This window comes from Capra hircus (genome assembly GCF_001704415.2).
Source record: "Capra hircus breed San Clemente chromosome X unlocalized genomic scaffold, ASM170441v1, whole genome shotgun sequence".
NCBI classification, from domain to species: domain Eukaryota; kingdom Metazoa; phylum Chordata; class Mammalia; order Artiodactyla; family Bovidae; genus Capra; species Capra hircus.
The window spans coordinates 23,011,077-23,030,245 of record NW_017189516.1 but is presented as its reverse complement, the minus strand read 5'-3'; the positions used below and the strand labels follow the sequence as shown (position 1 = coordinate 23,030,245).

Below are 19,169 nucleotides of genomic sequence, written 5' to 3'. Positions count from 1 at the left end.
GTTGTAGAGGACTTCCCTGGCAGTCCAGTGGTTAGGACCCTGCACTTCCAATGCAGGGAATGTGGGTTCAGTTCCTGGTTGGGGAACTTAAATCCTACATGCCTTGCAGTAAGGCCAAAAAAAAAAAAAGTTGTAGAATGATCTATTTTGTGAATATATCATTTCCTTAAATGGGGCTCTAGTTTTTGGCTATTGTGAGTAGTAACTTCAAAGGAGCTATTTTTCTAAGCCTTTGATCTAGGGCTTTGGTCAGGCCCAGTCTTTACAGGGGCAAAACAGTATTTTGTCCTCCTGACAGTCTAAGCACTGAGTGATTAGAGGACATTTCTGTTCTCAGTGTTTCTTTTATTCCTTTCCCCCTCCCATTATTTCCCCTCCTCTACTTTGTCATGTTCTCCTTTAGGTAAGTCAAATCTCATGGATGCCATCAGCTTTGTGTTGGGTGAGAAAACCAGCAACCTGCGGGTAAAGACCCTAAGGGACCTGATCCACGGAGCTCCTGTGGGCAAACCAGCAGCCAACCGAGCCTTTGTCAGCATGGTCTACTCTGAAGAGGGTGCTGAGGACCGCACGTTTGCCCGTGTCATTGTTGGTGGGTGAGGCTGGCCAGAAGGTTCTCCTTGGATCCACAGGGGTGGCTAGACTAGTTTGTTGGGGTAAGAGGGAGGCCTGACCCTTGGCTAACTCATGCATTGCCTTGTAGGAGGTTCCTCTGAGTACAAGATCAACAACAAAGTGGTCCAGCTACATGAGTACAGTGAGGAATTAGAAAAGTTGGGCATACTTATCAAAGCTCGTAACTTCCTCGTCTTCCAGGTGGGCTTTTTTTTTTTTTTTTTTTTTTTTTTTACTGTGTTGGGTGTTTGTTGCTGTTTGGGCTTTTCTCTTATTGGGCAAGTGGGACCTACTGTGTGTGTGCCTGTGTGGTGTGCAGGCTTCTCATTGTGGTGGCTTCTCTTCGGGTGGGCACTTTAAACAGTTGTTGGCTATGTACTTTTTTTCCTATCCCCACTGGACTTGCTCCATCTCTGGCTTCTTCATCTCTCTCTGAACTAATGTAACAGCTTCCTCACTGGGCTTCCTGACTGCAGTCTGACCCCCTCCTGTTCATCCCCTAAAATTCATCTTATGAGAGCACAAATATTCCTTCCTCTTAAAACATTTCAGTGATTTCTCATTGCCTTCTGATGGCAGTTCTCAAATTGTAGTCTCCAGATTGGCATCAACTGGGGACATGTTAGAATTGCACATTCTTAGGCCTTACCCCAGACCGATAAGGGCAGAGACAGTGGGGTGAGGCCCAACAGTGTGTGTTTTTCCAAGAGCTGCAGGTTATTATGATTTACACTAAAATTTGAGAACCATTGCCTTAGCATGAAATTCAACTCCTGTCATTCATGAGACAGCCCTGCTTTGGCTCTTGCTCACCTCACTGCCCTCATCTGCCAATACTTTTCTAGCCCTGCACTCCAGCCTAATTAAACTTTTTACAGTTCCCCACATTTGCCTGCTTTCTTTGGCCTGCAGACTTTGCAATACTAATTTTCCTCTATGTGGAATAACCTCGTCTCTCTTAACTTTTTTGTTTAGTTTTTTCCCCATCTTTCAGACACAGTTGTCACCTTTGGGAAACCTTCTCACATAGATACTCCTAGCAGTCATCTACCCTCAAGCTTCATTTAGTTCTTTTTATGTACTCCTGCTGTCACTGCACATAATACATGGTGTTATCTCTGCTTCTATTTCTTCTGTTCCCCATGTACATTAAAAGGCAGGGGATGTCCTCAAAGCTCAGTGGCGAAATGTGGCACCCAGTGTGGGGAAGGGATCAGTGAACGTTTTCTGAATGATGGAGTGGGTAGGGGAACTGAACTGAGTAAGGTCTAAGTGGGGAGAGTGTTTTGACCTTTACTAGGGTGCTGTGGAATCTATTGCCATGAAGAACCCCAAAGAGAGGACAGCTCTTTTTGAAGAGATCAGTCGCTCTGGGGAGCTGGCCCAGGAATATGACAAGCGAAAAAAGGAAATGGTAAAAGCTGAAGAGGACACACAGTTTAATTACCATCGCAAAAAAAACATTGCAGCTGAACGGAAGGAGGCCAAACAAGAAAAAGAAGAGGTAGGTGGCCAGGTTGCCTCTGGGATCTGAGAGGCCAGGATGAAGCCAGTGCCTCACTGATGCACCCCTGTCTCCACACCTCTATTTGCACAGGCTGACCGCTACCAGCGCCTGAAGGATGAGGTGGTGCGAGCTCAGGTACAGTTGCAGCTTTTCAAACTTTATCATAACGAAGTGGAAATCGAGAAGCTCAACAAAGAACTGGCCTCTAAGAACAAGGAAATAGAGAAGGACAAGAAGCGGATGGACAAGGTAGAGGATGAGCTGAAGGAGAAGAAGAAGGAGCTGGGCAAAATGATGCGGGAACAACAGCAGATTGAGAAGGAGATCAAGTAAGTGGCAGGACTGAGCCTGCAACTTGTGGAAAGCATCTTCCCCTTGACTTGGCTTTCGCTAGAATCAGGCACATTTCTTGACTTGCATGTTAGACAGATAGTATTTAAGTACTCAGACTCCATGTAGATAGGTACTCGGAAAAGGAGAACTTAAAAAGGGTGGTGGCTTTGCCAAAAAGAAGTGATGGGAAGCCACTCGTGACTAATAGTCCCTTCCTTGAAGAGGAAAACTGGAGCTTCAAGGTCAAAGAACAGAAATTTGAAAAGGTTAGATCAGATGGGGAACAGTTATGTGAACACAGGGTACTCTTGGGAGTTGTTACCGAGAGGTCTGGCCTGGCTAAGGTTGAGGCAGGGGTGGTAGCTTTACCTTCTAGAGTGGCTGGAATGCCAGGCTGAAGCCATCACAGGATCTGTGGGGCATCGGCCCTGTTCTTTTAGGCACTTCCCTGAGGCTTGGAAGGGAAGCGCCTAATCCCCCTTTGGATTAAAAAGCCTTGGAACCCTCCCTTCTCCTACTGAGCTAATTGGTTCCCCCTCCCCTCTGGTGAAAGGGAGAAGGACTCAGAGCTGAACCAGAAGAGGCCTCAGTACATCAAGGCCAAGGAAAATACTTCCCACAAAATCAAGAAGCTGGAAGCAGCCAAAAAGTCACTACAGAATGCTCAGAAGCATTATAAGAAGCGTAAAGGTGACATGGATGAGCTGGAAAAGGAGATGCTGTCAGTGGAGAAAGCTCGGCAGGAGTTTGAGGAACGGATGGAAGAGGAAAGTCAGAGTCAGGGCAGAGATTTGACTTTGGAGGAGAATCAGGTAAGCTCTGAGGGGTGCGGGGATGGGCAAATAGATTGCGAGGCTGACAGGACTCATTTGGTCACCCCTGTCCCTGACACAGGTGAAGAAATATCACCGGTTGAAAGAAGAAGCCAGCAAGAGAGCAGCTACCCTGGCCCAGGAGCTGGAGAAGTTTAATCGAGACCAGAAGGCCGACCAGGACCGGCTGGATCTGGAAGAACGGAAGAAAGTAGAGACAGAGGTGGGCATGCCTTACAAGATTAGGGGTGATGGTCCAGAGAAAAGGAAGTAACAATAGTCTTAACAGTAATGACCATAGTTAACATCTAGCATGGGGCTTCCCTGGTGGCTCAGTGGTAAAGAATCTGCCTGCCAATGCAGGAGACACAGGTTTGGTCCCTGGGAACATTCTCCTGGAGAAGGAAATGGCAACCCATTCTAGTATTTTTGCCTGGGAAATTCCATGGACAGAGGAGCCTGGCGGGCTACAGTCCATGGGATCTCAAAAGAGCTGGACATAGCGACTAAACAACAAAAGGCAAGCTCTTACTGTGTGCTAGGCACTGTTTTTACATATATGCAGTCATCTTTTAAAATATTTATTTATTTGTCTGTTTTGTTTTTGGCTGTCTTGGTTTTTAGTTGCTGCTTGCAGGCTTTCTCTAGTTGCAGTGCTCAGACTTCTCATTGCAGTGGCTTCTCTTTTTGTGGCGCACAGGCTCTAGGGCCCACGGGCTTCAATAACTGTGGCTCTTGGGCTCCAGAAAGCTGGCTCAGTAGTTGTGGAACATAGGCTTAGTTGCTCTGCAGCATGTGGGATCTTCTGGACCAGGGATCGAACCTCTGTCCCCTGCATTGGCAGGTGAATTCTTAACCATGGGACTACCAGGGAGGTCCCTGCCTAAGGTTATTAACTCGCGGAACTGGGATATGAACCTGGGCAGTGTAGCCCACACTTTTTTTTTTTTTTTTTGGCTGCACCTTGTGGCATGTGGAATCTTAGTTCTCTGACCAGGGGTTGAATCTGCACCCCCTGCAGTAGGATAGAGTCCTAGCCACTGGACCACCAGGGAAGTCCCGGAAGCCCACACTTTCAAGTATATTTCACTTACCGCCTTCCTAATAACAATCATAGTAAAATAATAGGAATGATGGAAAGTTGTTATAATATTCCAAGAGCCTACAATGTTCCAGGCATTGTGGTGCTGCTGCTGCTGCTGCTAAGTCACTTCAGTCATGTCCGACTGTGTGCGACCCCATAGACGGCAGCCCACAAGGCTCCACCGTCCCTGGGATTCTCCAGGCAAGAATACTGAAGTGGGTTGCCATTTCCTTCTCCAATGCATGAAAGTGAAAAGTGAAAGTGAAGTCATTCAGTCGTGTCCAACTCTTAGCAACCCCATGGACTGCAGCCCACCAGGCTCCTCCGTCCATGGGATTTTCCAGGCAAGAGTGCTGGAGTGGGTTGCCATTGCCTTCTCCGGGCGTTGTGCTAAGCAGTTTTAAATGTTTAAAAGAAGGTATTAGGCATTAATTAATAGCTAGGGGCTTCCCAGGTATGCTAGTAGTGAAGAATCCACCTGCCAATTCAGGAGATAAGCATTCAATCCCTGGGTCGGAAAGATCCTCTGGAGTAGGAAATGGCAACGCATTCCAGTATTCTTGCCTGGCAAATTCCATGAACAGGAGCCTGGTACACTAGAGTCCATGGGGCCGCAAAGAGTAGGACATGACTGAGCAATTGAGTGCACACACACATAGAATTAGTGGCTAATACATGTTAAGCACTTAATGTGTATTCTATGAAGTGGAAGTTACCTGCATTTTATAGATGATAAAGCAGAAGTGCAGAAAGGCCCAGAAAGCTTTACTTTGTCTTGGTTTGAGCCTGCCTGCTTGGTGAGGAAGATGTTCCGGGCTGGGTAGAACACCTGTGAGAGGGTCTCATAGGACCCATGGTGGCCCTGTCAGTTAGCAGAGGCACACTGAACACTGTTTATATATCTGATTTTTAATAGGCCTCTTATACTAGTGACAGATTGTCTGTGATTGTTAGGCTGTTAGAATGATTAGGCATATGGGGGATGAGCCAGGACTCTATGGTCTTGGCCTTAACTTGCTCAGCCTATGGTGATATAGTGTTTTTGTCTCTCTCCCAGGCCAAGATCAAGCAAAAGCTGCGGGAGATTGAAGAGAATCAGAAACGGATTGAGAAACTAGAGGAATACATCACAACCAGCAAGTATGTGGCTTTGTAACATTCCCTCTTACCTCCAGGCCTGTTCTTGTGAACCCTACCTGTCCTGCCCCTCCCCAGGAAGGACCCTCATCATCCCTCTCGGCCAGGAATATTTTCTGGCCAGCCAGGGTAACCCCAGTATTTCCTCACTTTGTAGGCAGTCTCTAGAGGAGCAGAAGAAACTAGAGGGGGAGCTGACAGAGGAGGTGGAGATGGCCAAGCGGCGTATTGATGAGATTAATAAGGAGCTGAACCAGGTAATGGAGCAGCTGGGGGATGCCCGCATCGACCGCCAAGAGAGCAGCCGCCAACAGCGAAAGGCAGAAATTATGGAAAGCATCAAGCGCCTGTACCCTGGTTCTGTGGTAAGAGTGGAAAGGGAATTCATTTCCTGACCACTGTCTTTCATACTCACTGTCAGATAATTTTCCCAGCAGCCCCGTGAGGACAGATTGCTAATTCCGTTTTCACACCTGGGGAAAACAGGGTCAGAGAGGGTGAATGACTTGCTCAAAACAGCATAGCTTATATGTATAAGAACTGCAATTCAAACCCAACTTGTTCTTACTCTTAACCTTGTGTTCTTTTCATTGCACCAGTTGTATCTTTCTGAAAGTTTTGTCTTGCTTGTGTCCACTCCTTTATGGGAGGTGGAGAAAGTGAAGAGGCCTTTGGGAAAGGGAAGGGGCTGCAGGGCAGGAATTAGTTCCCAGGATGTATCAATAGCTCTGTGCAGGCGTCAGTGTGAGCTCCTTAAGCATATAACAGTCAGCTCATTTACTAGGTTCTTTTGGCCTCTTGAATGAAATCCTGAGTTTCCAGATTCCCTGAATATTATCCCTCTATTGCTGTAATTCCATCCCTGGGTTCAACTTAATTGGGTTCTACAAATATTTCTTGATCATTTCCGTAGATCAGGGGTCCCCAACCTCCAGGATCTAATGCCTGATGATCTGAGGTGGAGCTGATGTAATAATAATAGAAATAAAATGCACAATAAATGTAATGTGGGATGATTCAAGCGCGTTGCATTTATTGTGCTCTTTATTTGTGGAACCAAATTAAGTTGCATAATGCCTGTGGTGCCAGTGGTCTGTGAAATGGTAAAAGTGAGGTTTAGAAAGATGATTCTGGATTCAGACATGACTGCCTGAAGTTGTTGTTGCTTTGGGGCCAGTGAAGTGAAGTCGCTCAGTCATGTCCGACTCTTCGCGACCCCATGGACTGTAGCCTACCAGGCTCCTCTGTCCATGGGATTTTCCAGGCAATAGTCCTGGAGTGAATTGCCATTTCCTTCTCCAGGGGATCTTCCCAACCCAGGGATCAAACCCGGGTCTCCCTCTTTGTAGACAGACGCTTTACCATCTGAGCCACCAGGGAAGTCCAGAGTAGGCCTTTTTCCCATAGTTTGGGAGCTGTGCTCCTGATAGAGATTCTGACCTGCTATCCCCCTTCTAAGCTGGGAGTTAGGGTTCCTGAGCCAGCTCTCAAAAACTTCATGCTTCATTCACTCTTCTGACTTTCCTTAGTACGGCCGCCTCATTGACCTCTGCCAGCCCACACAAAAGAAGTATCAGATTGCAGTAACCAAGGTTTTGGGCAAGAACATGGATGCTATAATTGTGGACTCAGAGAAGACAGGCCGGGACTGCATTCAGTATATCAAGGAGCAGCGTGGGGAGCCTGAGACCTTCTTGCCTCTTGATTACCTGGAGGTGAGGCTGGTGGTGATGGGGTCAGGGCAGTGTGAGAGGGCTGCTCCTCCTAGCCCTCCATGTTCAGCCACTTAACTAAGCTTTTTCTCACAGGTAAAACCTACAGATGAGAAACTCCGGGAGCTGAAGGGGGCAAAGCTGGTGATTGATGTGATTCGCTATGAGCCACCTCACATCAAAAAGGCCCTGCAGTATGCTTGTGGCAATGCCCTTGTCTGTGACAATGTGGAGGATGCCCGCCGCATTGCCTTTGGAGGCCACCAGCGCCACAAGGTATGGATTCCCTTGCCACATTGTAACTGGATAGGCTTAGTATTGGTGATTCCTTTGTTCAGCTTCTCTCCCCTCCTCTCTTTTCCCTGCTGTATTTAGACAGTGGCACTGGATGGGACCCTGTTCCAGAAGTCAGGGGTGATCTCTGGCGGGGCCAGTGACCTGAAGGCCAAGGCCCGACGCTGGGATGAGAAAGCAGTAGACAAGTTGAAAGAGAAAAAGGAGCGGTTGACAGAAGAGCTGAAGGTAAGCCACAGGCAGGGCTGTCCCTAGGAATGGGAGTCCTAAGCCCAGGCCAGCCGGCCACCTTCTTACCACCTAGCCTTTCCCTCTTGTCCACTTCAGGAGCAGATGAAGGCAAAGCGAAAAGAGGCAGAACTACGTCAGGTGCAGTCTCAGGCCCACGGACTGCAGATGCGGCTCAAGTACTCACAGAGTGACCTAGAACAGACCAAGACACGGCATCTGGCCCTTAATCTGCAGGTGGGACCTGGCTTTCAGCCCTGTTCACCAATGGCCATCCTCATATTCCTGCTCTACGCTCAGTTCTAGGGGTGGGGAAGTTGTCCCTCTTCCCTCTCTCCTCCCAGTCTGTTCCTGGAAACCAGGAATAGATGGCATAGACAGTCAGGGGTTTAGGACTTGGCTCTATGATATTAGGCAAGTTACTAAACCTCTCAGTGTTCAAATCCTTTGATCATTTTTATATTGGTTTGTAAGAGTTTTTTGAAAAATATATTCCAGAAATGTCTTTTTCAAATGCATGTATTACAGATACTCAAAGAACATTCTGTTTGTTTGTTTTTGTAAACCTCTCAGTGTCCATTTTTTCATCTTAATCTGTAAATAGTCTGTAGAAGGATAGGGTCCTTGCACAGATTGAATGAGTTAATACATGTGAAGTATTTAGACTGATTGCTTGTACCAAGTGAATGTTCAATAAATGTTAGGTGCTATTAACCTAATTCATTCATTCAGCAAATATTTGAGTTTCTCCTGAGTTTTGAAAGTGAGCTACAGATATTTCAGTCCCTGTGAGTGGAGGTACTTTTCTAGCTATATTAATGTGTTTGATTATGGGTGCTTCCCCAGACCACTCTGGAGGTGTTATATAATATGTAGTATGTATGTCATTTTTCTAAAATCAAAAAGTCTAAATTCCAGGACACACCTGGCCCCAGGGGTTACAGATGAGGAAAGTGTAGACCTGTAAATAACAATGTTTATTGTGTGCCCAGCCTTTTGGATTGAACCTGACAGACTGGAGGCCAGGGAAGGAAGCCATATGATGGTTCAAGTGAGAGATGATGCAGCCTTGAGCGGAGTAGTGCTAAGTCAGGTTCTCAGTGTGTGGAGAGTTAGCCCTTTTTGTCCATGGGACTGGTACACACAGGGTGGCTCTTTTTTTCTAAGGATCCTGGTCTCTTTTGTCTTCTCAATTCCATTTCTTACAGGAAAAGTCCAAGCTGGAAAGTGAGCTAGCCAACTTTGGGCCTCGAATCAATGATATCAAGAGGATCATCCAGAGCCGAGAGAGGGAAATGAAAGACTTAAAGGAGAAGATGAACCAGGTTGGTAGAGGATGTACCTGCCCAACACGGGCAGGAATAGGATTAGAAGCAGCATTCTGACCCAAAGGGCCTTTTCTCTCCCTTGCTTCTCTCCTTAGGTAGAGGATGAGGTATTTGAGGAGTTTTGTCGGGAGATTGGTGTGCGCAATATCCGGGAGTTTGAAGAAGAGAAGGTGAAGCGGCAGAATGAAATCGCTAAGAAGCGGTAGGTGGAAGTCTGGGTGGAAGGGGGAGATTGAGGTATCCTTGAGCCCCTAGCCTGACATCTGGGGAGTCAAATACCATCATAAGGTAAGGAGCAGCTTTTAGAATGATGGACATTTATTGTAGTCACCTTTAAAGAACAGGGACATCAGGGAAGCACGTGTCACAGTATAGGGATTAAGAGTGCCAGTTTTAAACATGGTTTACCTGGATTAAAATCCCAGCTCCAAGGTTCATTTGTCTTGGATAATGACCTCTCTAAGCCCCAGTTTCCTTATGTGTCAGATAGGATAATAATGATACCTATCTCATAGATTGTCAGGTAGATCAGAGGTTGGGCTTAATCCTTATAAAGTATTTAGCATAATACTTAGCACCTACTAAGAGCAGTAGATAATAGGCCACAGCAGTGAAAGCCTAACCACTAGAACCACCCAGGGAACTCCCAATAGATACTAGCTTTTATTATTGTCATTATCCTAATAGGTGATGAGTGAGAGGAGGGCCAAAGTTCTAGGTTGGAAGAATAGTAAGAACAAAGCAAGTTTCTCTTTTCTTTCCCACTTTAGTTATTCATTTGTTCAACCTTGTGCCAAGTTGTCCTGTGCTAGGTATTGGAAACAGTGGGGAGATGAGGGTAAGATAGATGAACATGACAGTCTCTCTGAAGGAGGTCACCCCTTGAATCCTGGGCTTCAGTCAGCCCATCACCCATATTGTAACAGTTCATTGGTCTCCTACCCCCAAGCCAGGTTCAAGGGATGTAGAATTGAATCAGAGACTGTTCCTGTCCTGAGGGAGTTTTGGGGTAGTGGAGGGGATAAACAAGTAGATTAGCAATTTCAGAATAATGCTGTACTTTAGGTAGATAGAAAGTACAGAGGAAAATGTTCAAGGAACTGTAGATCAACAAGAAGAAAAAAAAAAACCTACTAGAGACTCAGTAGAAGAATGGATAGGATGTAGTCATATCTAGCATTTCATGGAAAGAGAAGCTCGAATGGCTAATAACCATGAGTTGATGTTCGGTCTCAATCCTAATCAGATAAAGGCAAATTAAAACAACTTAGCATTTGGTGAAAATAAGTCTACATGAGTCCTTTGACTTAGCAAAGCCACTCCTTGGGTCTGTATCCCAAAGAGTTTTGGCCATCAGGTCTCAAAGAGACAGATTCAGAGTTGTTCATCTTGGCGTACTTTGTGATAGTGGGACATTGATAGCGATGTAGACAGCTGTCACTGCAGAGAAATGCAAGTCAAATGTGATGACTGTACAGACTATGGATACTCTGTTCAGACAGGAACTAGATTTACAGGCAGTAACAAGGATAAATTTATAACACTGTACATTTGTGTAAATTTAAAAGCAACATTTTACAAGCATATGCATTTTAAGGTTATATACATATGTATGTATCTACCTATCTGTATATAATGTACATCACTTCAGTGTATTTGCTCACTGTAGGGAACATAATAGGAGTAGAAATCTGATTGAACCCAAGGAGACAAGGGAAAGGTCTTATACAGACAGTGATCATGAAAGTTACATGAACTCTGGGGTATGATTAACTCAACTGCATCCAAAAGGGAGGAACCCAACAAAGTATAATAGAAACGAAGAACCTATTCGCAATCCTCAGGAAAGGTTTTACAGAACAAGGAGTGATGAACTGGAGACCTATAGAGTGATTTAGCCACCCAGGCAGTACGCAGAATGGAATTCCAAGCAGTGAGAACAGCATGCTCAGAGGTGTGAGAGAGCATGCTTTGTTCTATAAACTAAGTATTGAATGTCTGGAGCAGAAAAATGGGGTCAGGAGGAAGGTGGGGGTGTTGGAGAGGTCAGCAGGGGCCAGATCACAGAAGGCTTTATGAGTCATTCTTAAGAGATTGAACTTAAAATTGCATAGCTCAAAATTATAGAGTTAATTACATTCTATTTGGATTATAGTGACTAATAGGTTTAAGCTGCTAGCAAGACAGCTGGCAACATCTGTCATACCATATTGGGGGGTGGAGGGGCAGTTGGAAGTTAGCCCTGCCTTGTCCTGCTAATGTCTGTGTATGCTAGTTGCATACTTTTTTAGTTGCTAAAGAGTTAGGGAGGAGGGAACTACCAGGGATCTGTTTTCTCCATTTTTTTTTTTTTTTACTATCCAGTCTCTGCCCTCATAGAAGTTCTGGGATCTTGGGGCAGAGGTATGTGCAGGGGTTTGGGGACAGTTGGAAAGAGTCAAAGCCCATGAACTGAATACAGTCAGTCAACCTGGAGATGGTGATGATAACTAAAATTTATCGAGTACTTACTGTGTACCAGGCAAGGTTCTAAAAACTTTATACATATTAATTCCCAATAACTGAGGTAAGTACTATTGTTATTTCCATTTTTCAGTTGAGAAAACAGATAAAGAGATATAATTAACTTATCTGAGATTCACTACCAGTAAATGGCAGAGTTTGGATACCAGTCCTCTTATCCTACCACATTATATTGTAAGGATGCCATAGGAGAAGAATCCCAGGTTTTGGTGTTTATGGACTGGGATCTGATCTCACATTTGCTAGCTTTATGGCCTTGGGCAAAGTCTTTTACCTCTTGGCGAAAGTTTCCTTTTTTGTAAGATTAGGATAATAGTGCCTACTTGTAGAGCTATTCGTTAGAGGATTAGAGGTAATGTATGTAAACTACACAGAAGCTTAATAAATAGAAATTAACAAAGCTAGTGGATTCAGGTGGACCTTTTTATATCTGCTTCTAGGAACTTGTCAGGGGAGGGCTCCAGTGTTTAAAGAAAAATTTAATAGAGTTTGGCCCAGTCTCCTCTGCCTTGTGCCATACCTACAAAGCTAGGCCAGGGAACTTAGTTCTGTAACTTGAGGGCACAGTTTTATATGGATCTGTGTGGATGAGCTCAGTGGTGACTTATATTCAGCAGTAACTGAGTCCCTGTGCCTTAGGCCTAGTTCTCCTTTCTTCCCACAGTTTGGAATTTGAGAATCAGAAGACTCGTTTGGGTATCCAGTTGGATTTTGAAAAGAACCAGCTGAAGGAGGACCAGGATAAAGTACACATGTGGGAGCAGACAGTGAAAAAAGATGAAAATGAGATAGAAAAGCTCAAGAAGGTAAGAAAGGAGAACATGAAAAACTAAAAACTAGGAGAAAAAATTAGAAGAGGTAATATCCATAATTTATAAAGCCCTCCTCTAAAGAAGAAAAACACCAAGACCTAAATAGGGAGAAAAATGAGTGGCATCAACAGTTCAAGGAGAGATTCAGATAACCCATAAATACATATCCATAATTGAGCCTTAGTAGAACTCAAAGGAATGCAAATTAAAACAATAATTACATGTAATTTGTTTCTTATCACATCACCCAAGTTTTAAAAAAAAAAAAAGGATACCAGCATGTTATGTTGCACAAGACCAGCATTCTTAGGCCATATGGCAGCATCCATTGAGAGTCTTCAGAATACATTTCTCCTAACTCACTAATACCTGAGGAGATCCAAAGTGCTGGCATAGCTTTGTGCACACAGGTTGATAATTAGTGACAAATATTTATAGTTCCATATAGGAAACTGTCCCATGTCTCCTGGGAATTAGGATTGAAGCAAATTATGCTACATTCATGTAAGTATTTGTGTAGTTTAATAGTTTCAAATTTTAGTGATATACTGACCTCTTTTAAAGATTTATGTTAGCTTAAAATATCCTTAATGTTAAATATGTACAAACGTACCACTTAACCAAAAAGCCAGGACAAACTTCCAAATTAATTTTATAATTAACCACATGAACTCAGTGAGCAGGTGTTGGTGTTTTGCTGAAACTGAGTTCCTATTCACAGTGTGCCTGACTGCCATGGCTCAGTTTCTTTGAGTCAAGCATGCCTGTTCCAGCGGTTATTTGACAACTCATTTACTCACACTCCTTCTTTTTAAATTCCTGTGGAGCATTTTTTTTTTTTTTTTAAATTTCTTTGGCTGCAGGTCTTCATTAGGGCATGCAGGATCTTTAGTTGTGGCACTTGGGATCTAGTTCCCTGGCCAGGAATCAAACCCAGGCCCCCTGCTATTGGGAGTGTAGAGTCAACCATTAGACCACCAGGGAATTCCCTAAATTGCTGTGAAACGTTAGTTCCTTGCAACATCCCTACATGAGGTGATTTGATTCTCACTTGGCTTAAGTACATCATTTTATGTCTGCCTTTGTTGGTTGTTGGTTGTATGGTTTGTTTGTTTTTTTTCCCTCCATTAAACCCTGATGACTGAAGTAGTCTTCTTTGGTGTCACTGCAATCTCAATGCAAATAGAGATTGGGAAGTAAAATTCTGGGGCAGAAATAGGTAGACATGTAGATGATCAAGAATCATCTATTTCTTTTTGACTTTTTATTTTGAAATAATTTTAAATTTAGCAGAAAGTTGCAAAAATAGTACTAAGAACTCCCATCTACTTGTCACCAAGATCATCAGCCATTATTTGCCATATTAGCATTTGTACTCTCTGTATGCATATTATTTCTTATGCATTGCAGATATATCCCCTTCTGTGACTTTCAGATCAAAATGAAAACGTTCTCCTTAAAAATCAGAACATAATAAGTAAGATTATAATCCCCATTGACTGGCCACTCTCAATCCTAGTCCTTTTACTCTTCCTAGGGCCAGTGTCATATAGAGTGTATTCTTCCAGACTTTATAGGCGTTCATTACATTCTTATATGTGTGAAAAGTGAAAGTCCCTCAGTCATGTAATTACATTCTTATATGTGTGAAAAGTGAAAGTGAAAGTTGCTCAGTCATGTCTGACTATTTGTCCCCCATGGACTATACAGTCCATGGAATTCTCCAGGCCAGAATACTGGAGTGGTAACCCTTCCCTTCTCCAGCGACCTTCCCAACCCAGGGATTGAACCCAGGTCTCCTGCAATGCAGGCAGATTCTTTACCAGCTGAGCCACAAGGGAAGTCCTCTTATATGTGTACTCACGGAAAACATATAGTATTATGCTTTTTAAAAACATTGATATTGTTGGTTGTGACAATAATGTTGATGTGAAAAAGATGCTTAAATAACATTAAGTCAGAATATAGACTTTTAATTATAATTTAGCCTCAACTATATAGACTTGTCCGTAAGTAATATTGGGAGGTGATAGGCTAAATGTTAATTGGTTACCTCTGCCTTGTTGGGTTTCAAGTAATTTCTTTTTTTCCTCCTACTTCATACTTTTTTATACTTTGAACATTTCTACAACAGGCAGTTTGTATATTGGGGTTGGGGGGAGGTCAACAAAATAATTTGGAAAAAGGTAAAGGAAGCCAGAGGAGTTATGGGGGTTTGTAAAAGCAGAGCTCATCGAAGATAGATTCCAACAAACCACCTGGTAGAAAGGGTGGGCACAGAGGGAGAAGATTCCATTCCATTCTAGTGGGAATGGAGAGAAAGCCTTCACTTCTTGTCCTGTTCCCCCTGCTGGGCCCAGGAGGAGCAAAGACATATGAAGATCATAGATGAGACCATGGCGCAGCTACAAGACCTGAAGAACCAGCACCTGGCCAAGAAGTCAGAGGTGAATGACAAGAACCACGAGATGGAGGAGATTCGTAAGAAACTGGGGGGCGCCAACAAGTGAGTGGGTGCAGGTCTGGGCTTGGGGGAAGTACGTATTATGGGCAGCTTGCTGGATTTGGATCTCACCTATCTCCCTGGATCTTCTTAGGGAAATGACCCATTTGCAGAAGGAAGTGACAGCCATTGAGACCAAGCTTGAACAGAAGCGCAGTGACCGCCACAACCTGCTACAGGCCTGCAAGATGCAGGACATCAAGTTGCCACTGTCTAAGGGCACCATGGATGATATCAGTCAGGAAGAGGTGAGTATCATGGCTGGTGGTGGGTGTGGGCTGTGAACAACATAACCAGGGATGGAGGATGATGGTGGCCAAGGAGGGCAGGTGAGAGAGAGAAGGATGGTGGGTGAGGGTGGTGAGTGACAAAAGGAGGGATGCAGAGGAGATGAGGCAGGGTGAGGCTGTGAAGACAGGTGAGGTGAAAGGTAATAGCCTTGATGTGAGAGGGCAGTTTGGGGGTAGGGTGTTTGTTAGTAGGTGGAGAAGAAGGTAAGCCAGTAGAAGAGGAAATCATTCATTAACCTCAGGGACCTGAGCTAAGATAGTTCCAGCAGATTATGGATATTGGTTGTTGTTCAGTCACTCAGTCATGTCCAACTCTTTGTGACCCTATGGACTGCAGCATGCCAGGCTTCACTGTCCTTTACTATCTCCCAGAGTTTGCTCAAATTCATGTCTGTGAAGTTGGTGGTGCTATCTAACCATCTCATCCCAAGAGCAAAGGAAGATGAAAGCTGAGGGTCCTGAGGGATGGTAACTTAGCTCCAGTGAGAGAGGCCGGTCATGAGAGGGTTGGGTAAGGGACAGCAGCAACCCAAAGGTGATGAAGCATAGTTATGGGGAAGGGAAAGACACAAGCCAATAGAAGAGCCAAGGCATTTTATCCCCCAGAAGTGAGGCTTGATGGCAAGGGGGCAGGACTGTTAACTGAGAGGAGGTCTGCACTTGTCTTTGACCTAAACATGTATCTCAGTCCTACATGTGTTTCTCCCTCCTTTCTTCCCAAATAGCATTTCCATTTGATTCAGCAAAATCTTCTGAACGCTGGCAGTGTGCCGGGCATCATGGTAGCACATGATATAACTACTTCTAATCCTAAGCACAGCCTTGCCAGGCAGGCATGGTCCCATGTTACAGATGAGGGTTTGTGTGTTTAAATGAGGATTTGAGCAACAGCATGTCTTGCCCAGGGTCACACCATTAGTCAGTGTGTGTGAAGTCGCTCAGTCGTGTCCGACTCTTTGCGACCCCATGGACTGTAGCCTACCAGGCTCCTCTGTCCATGGCATTTTCCAGGCAAGAGTACTGGAGTGGGATGCCATTTCCTTCTCCAGAGGATATTCCCCACCCAGGGATCAAACCCCAGTCTCCCTCATTGTAGGCAGACGCTTTACCGTCTGAGTCATCAGGGAAGTCATTAGTCAGTGGTAGAGCCCAATTTTGAACTCAGGTCTTTCTGCCATCAAAACTGCTCTTCCTTTTACCACAAGTGCTTTCTATCGAGGTGCTTCTCAAAGGCATCAAAGGCTGCCAAGAAGGCCCCCTCTCCAGCCCCCTCTAGAGGTGTACTCTTATGGCCAGTCAGCTGCATTTGACTCTCCCTCTCACTATTGCAGGGTAGCTCCCAAGGGGAGGATTCAGTGAGTGGCTCCCAACGGACTTCCAATATCTATGCACGAGAGGCTCTCATCGAGATTGACTACGGTGACCTGTGTGAGGATCTGAAGGTGAGGTTCAGCCTTGGGGGGTGGGGTCATCCTCCCAGCTGTCCAGAGAGAGGGTCAACCCATCTGGGGGCCCTGTGGAGACGGACCATGTCTGGAAGGAGGGGCAAACTGCAAGGGAGTGAAGTTGTGATCTAGGTTCTCCCCTCATGTACACACAGACACAGGCACATCTTCTACCCCCGACTCCCAGCTGCCCCTGTCCCTGCCTGTTACCAGTCTTCGCCTTCCACCTGTGTATGCATCTCAGCCTAGATACATGGAGAACAAGCTCCTGTACAGTGAACAGATAAACTTTGGGGGTTCCTCAGGGCTCTGTCCCGGGCATCCTTTCCTTATGTGGGGTTCTCATCCTTCATATTTCCTCTCCCAGGATTTCAGTTGCTATCTCTATGCTAGGTCCCACAGGTACCTCAAACTCCAGCCTTCCTCCCCAAATCTGCCTCTTCAATGTCCTTGACTCTCTCTCACTTTGCATATTTAATAAATTAGCAAGCCCTGTCGATTCTACCTTCCAAATATCTACTGAATTCTACTTTTCTCTGTTTGTACTGTAACCTAGTGCAGGCTGCTTTCACCTCTCACATGGACCACTACAGGAGCCCCCTGAATAATCTCTGATGCTTTCCAAGCTATCATTATAGCCAGGGAAACTTGATATTTTTTAAAAGCTTTTTATTAAGGAAACTTTCAAACAGATAAATGGAAGTAGAGAGAAGAGAATGATATAATAAACCCCAGTACCAGTCATTTAGCTTCAATAATTAGCAGCATATGGTCAATCCTGTTTTTTATACCCTTCCCCCTCCTAATTGGCAAATTTAAAATCAAATTCTAGGTATTTCATTCATATACCTCAGTATATATCTCTGGCAGGATTCTTTTTTAAAAAATGTAGCCACAATATCATACCAAAAAATTAGCACTGACTCTGCAATGTCACCTAATAGTCAATAAATGTTTAGATTTCCATGAATGTCCCATAACTATCTTTTTAAAAAAAGTTTGTGTTTTTAAATCAGGATTCAAGTGAGGTCCATGTGTTAAAATTGGTCTCTTATGGTCTATAACATTTTCTTATCCCTTTTTATTTTTTTCTTCCTCTTTATGATAGAAAGTGGGTCATTCAGTTCAGTTCAGTCACTCAGTCGTGTCCGAGTCTTTGCAACCCCATGAACCACAGTACGTCAGGCCTCCTAGCCATCGCCAGCTGCCAGAGTCTACCCAAACCCATGTCCATTGAGTCAGTGATGCCATCTAACCATCTCATCCTCTGTTGTCCCCTTCTCCTCCTGCCCTAAATCTTTCCCAGCATCAGGGTCTTTTCAAATGAGTCAGCTCTTCGCATCAGGTGGCCAAAGTATTGGAATTTCAGCTTCAACATCAGTCCTACCAATGAACACCCAGGACTGATCTCCTTTAGGATGGACTGGTTGGATCTCCTTGCAGTCCACGGGACTCTAAGAGTCTTCTCCAACACCACAGTTCAAAAGCATCAATTCTTTGGCGCTAAGCTTTCTTTATAGTCCAACTTTCACATCCATACATGACTACCGGAAAAACCATAGCCTTGACTAGACGAACCTTTGTGGACAAAGTAATGTCTCTGCTTTTCAATATGCCGTCTAGGTTGGTCATAACTTTTCTTCCAAGGAGTAAGCGTCTTTTAAATTCATGGCTGCAGTCACCATCTGCAGTAATTTTGGGGCCCAAAAAAACAAAGTGGGTCGTTGGTCTTGTACAATTTTCTATTCTCTGAATTTGACTGACTGTGTCCCATGGTGTTATTTATCATGTTCTTCCATCCCTGTGTTTCCTATAAACTGATTGGTATATCTATGGTTTGATTGGGTTCAGATTTATTTTTTATTTTTGGCAAGAATAGGTGGTGCTCGGTACTTGTAAACTTCCTTTTGCATCACATCAGTAGACACTGAATATCAGTTCTGTCTTTGTAGTGATAAGATTTGATGAATACATGACATTACCTATGAAATACTAAGCTTTTATATCCACCAATTATATGAAACACTGATGCCAGAGGAACATGTTAAATAAAGCACAGGGATACAGTTAGCTAAATCCAGACTGTGGGAAACTCAAAAGGACAAAAGGCCTGGTTTCTTCCATAAATAAATGGGAAGAAAGAAATAAACAAAAAGGGAGAACTTTTATAAACTTATGAGACAAATAAACCAGTTAAAATTTGTCACCCTCCCTTGAATCTACTGCAAAGAAAAGAGAGGCAGGGGAATTTATAGATTAAATGAGAATTAAGAGACATGCAACCAAGTGTAATGTGGGCACCTTATTTGGAACCTGCTTTGAAAAACCTGTAAAAAAATTTTTCACATAGCATGATCAGGATGATTTGAACTGTCGGATAGTTTATGATGGATGTTCAGGAATTGCTGTTAGTATTTCTAGGTGATAATGGTATTGTGGTAAAAAACATTCGTAGTTTTACAACAGTGGTTCTCAACGGGTGGGGTAGATTTTGCCTCCCCAGGGGACATTTGGTAATGTCTGGAGGTACTCTTTTCACACCCACT

The 19,169-nt window shown here is 44.2% G+C and overlaps 1 protein-coding gene across 2 annotated transcripts in view; it reads left to right on the top strand.

Annotated features, from left to right (window-relative positions):
• SMC1A (structural maintenance of chromosomes 1A) overlaps window positions 1–19,169 on the top strand; it is a 47,002-nt gene that overhangs the window by 6,313 nt on the left and 21,520 nt on the right. For both annotated transcript variants that reach the window (XM_013976542.2, XM_005700868.3), the window contains exons 2-19: window positions 404–592; window positions 704–816; window positions 1,916–2,119; window positions 2,213–2,451; window positions 3,009–3,267; window positions 3,350–3,490; window positions 5,409–5,491; window positions 5,646–5,853; window positions 7,018–7,203; window positions 7,297–7,476; window positions 7,576–7,722; window positions 7,822–7,959; window positions 8,931–9,047; window positions 9,146–9,252; window positions 12,238–12,379; window positions 14,746–14,891; window positions 14,983–15,136; window positions 16,510–16,620. In XM_013976542.2, coding sequence (XP_013831996.1) covers window positions 404–592; window positions 704–816; window positions 1,916–2,119; window positions 2,213–2,451; window positions 3,009–3,267; window positions 3,350–3,490; window positions 5,409–5,491; window positions 5,646–5,853; window positions 7,018–7,203; window positions 7,297–7,476; window positions 7,576–7,722; window positions 7,822–7,959; window positions 8,931–9,047; window positions 9,146–9,252; window positions 12,238–12,379; window positions 14,746–14,891; window positions 14,983–15,136; window positions 16,510–16,620 — 2,864 coding nt within the window. The remainder of the gene's footprint in view (window positions 1–403; window positions 593–703; window positions 817–1,915; window positions 2,120–2,212; window positions 2,452–3,008; window positions 3,268–3,349; window positions 3,491–5,408; window positions 5,492–5,645; window positions 5,854–7,017; window positions 7,204–7,296; window positions 7,477–7,575; window positions 7,723–7,821; window positions 7,960–8,930; window positions 9,048–9,145; window positions 9,253–12,237; window positions 12,380–14,745; window positions 14,892–14,982; window positions 15,137–16,509; window positions 16,621–19,169) is intronic.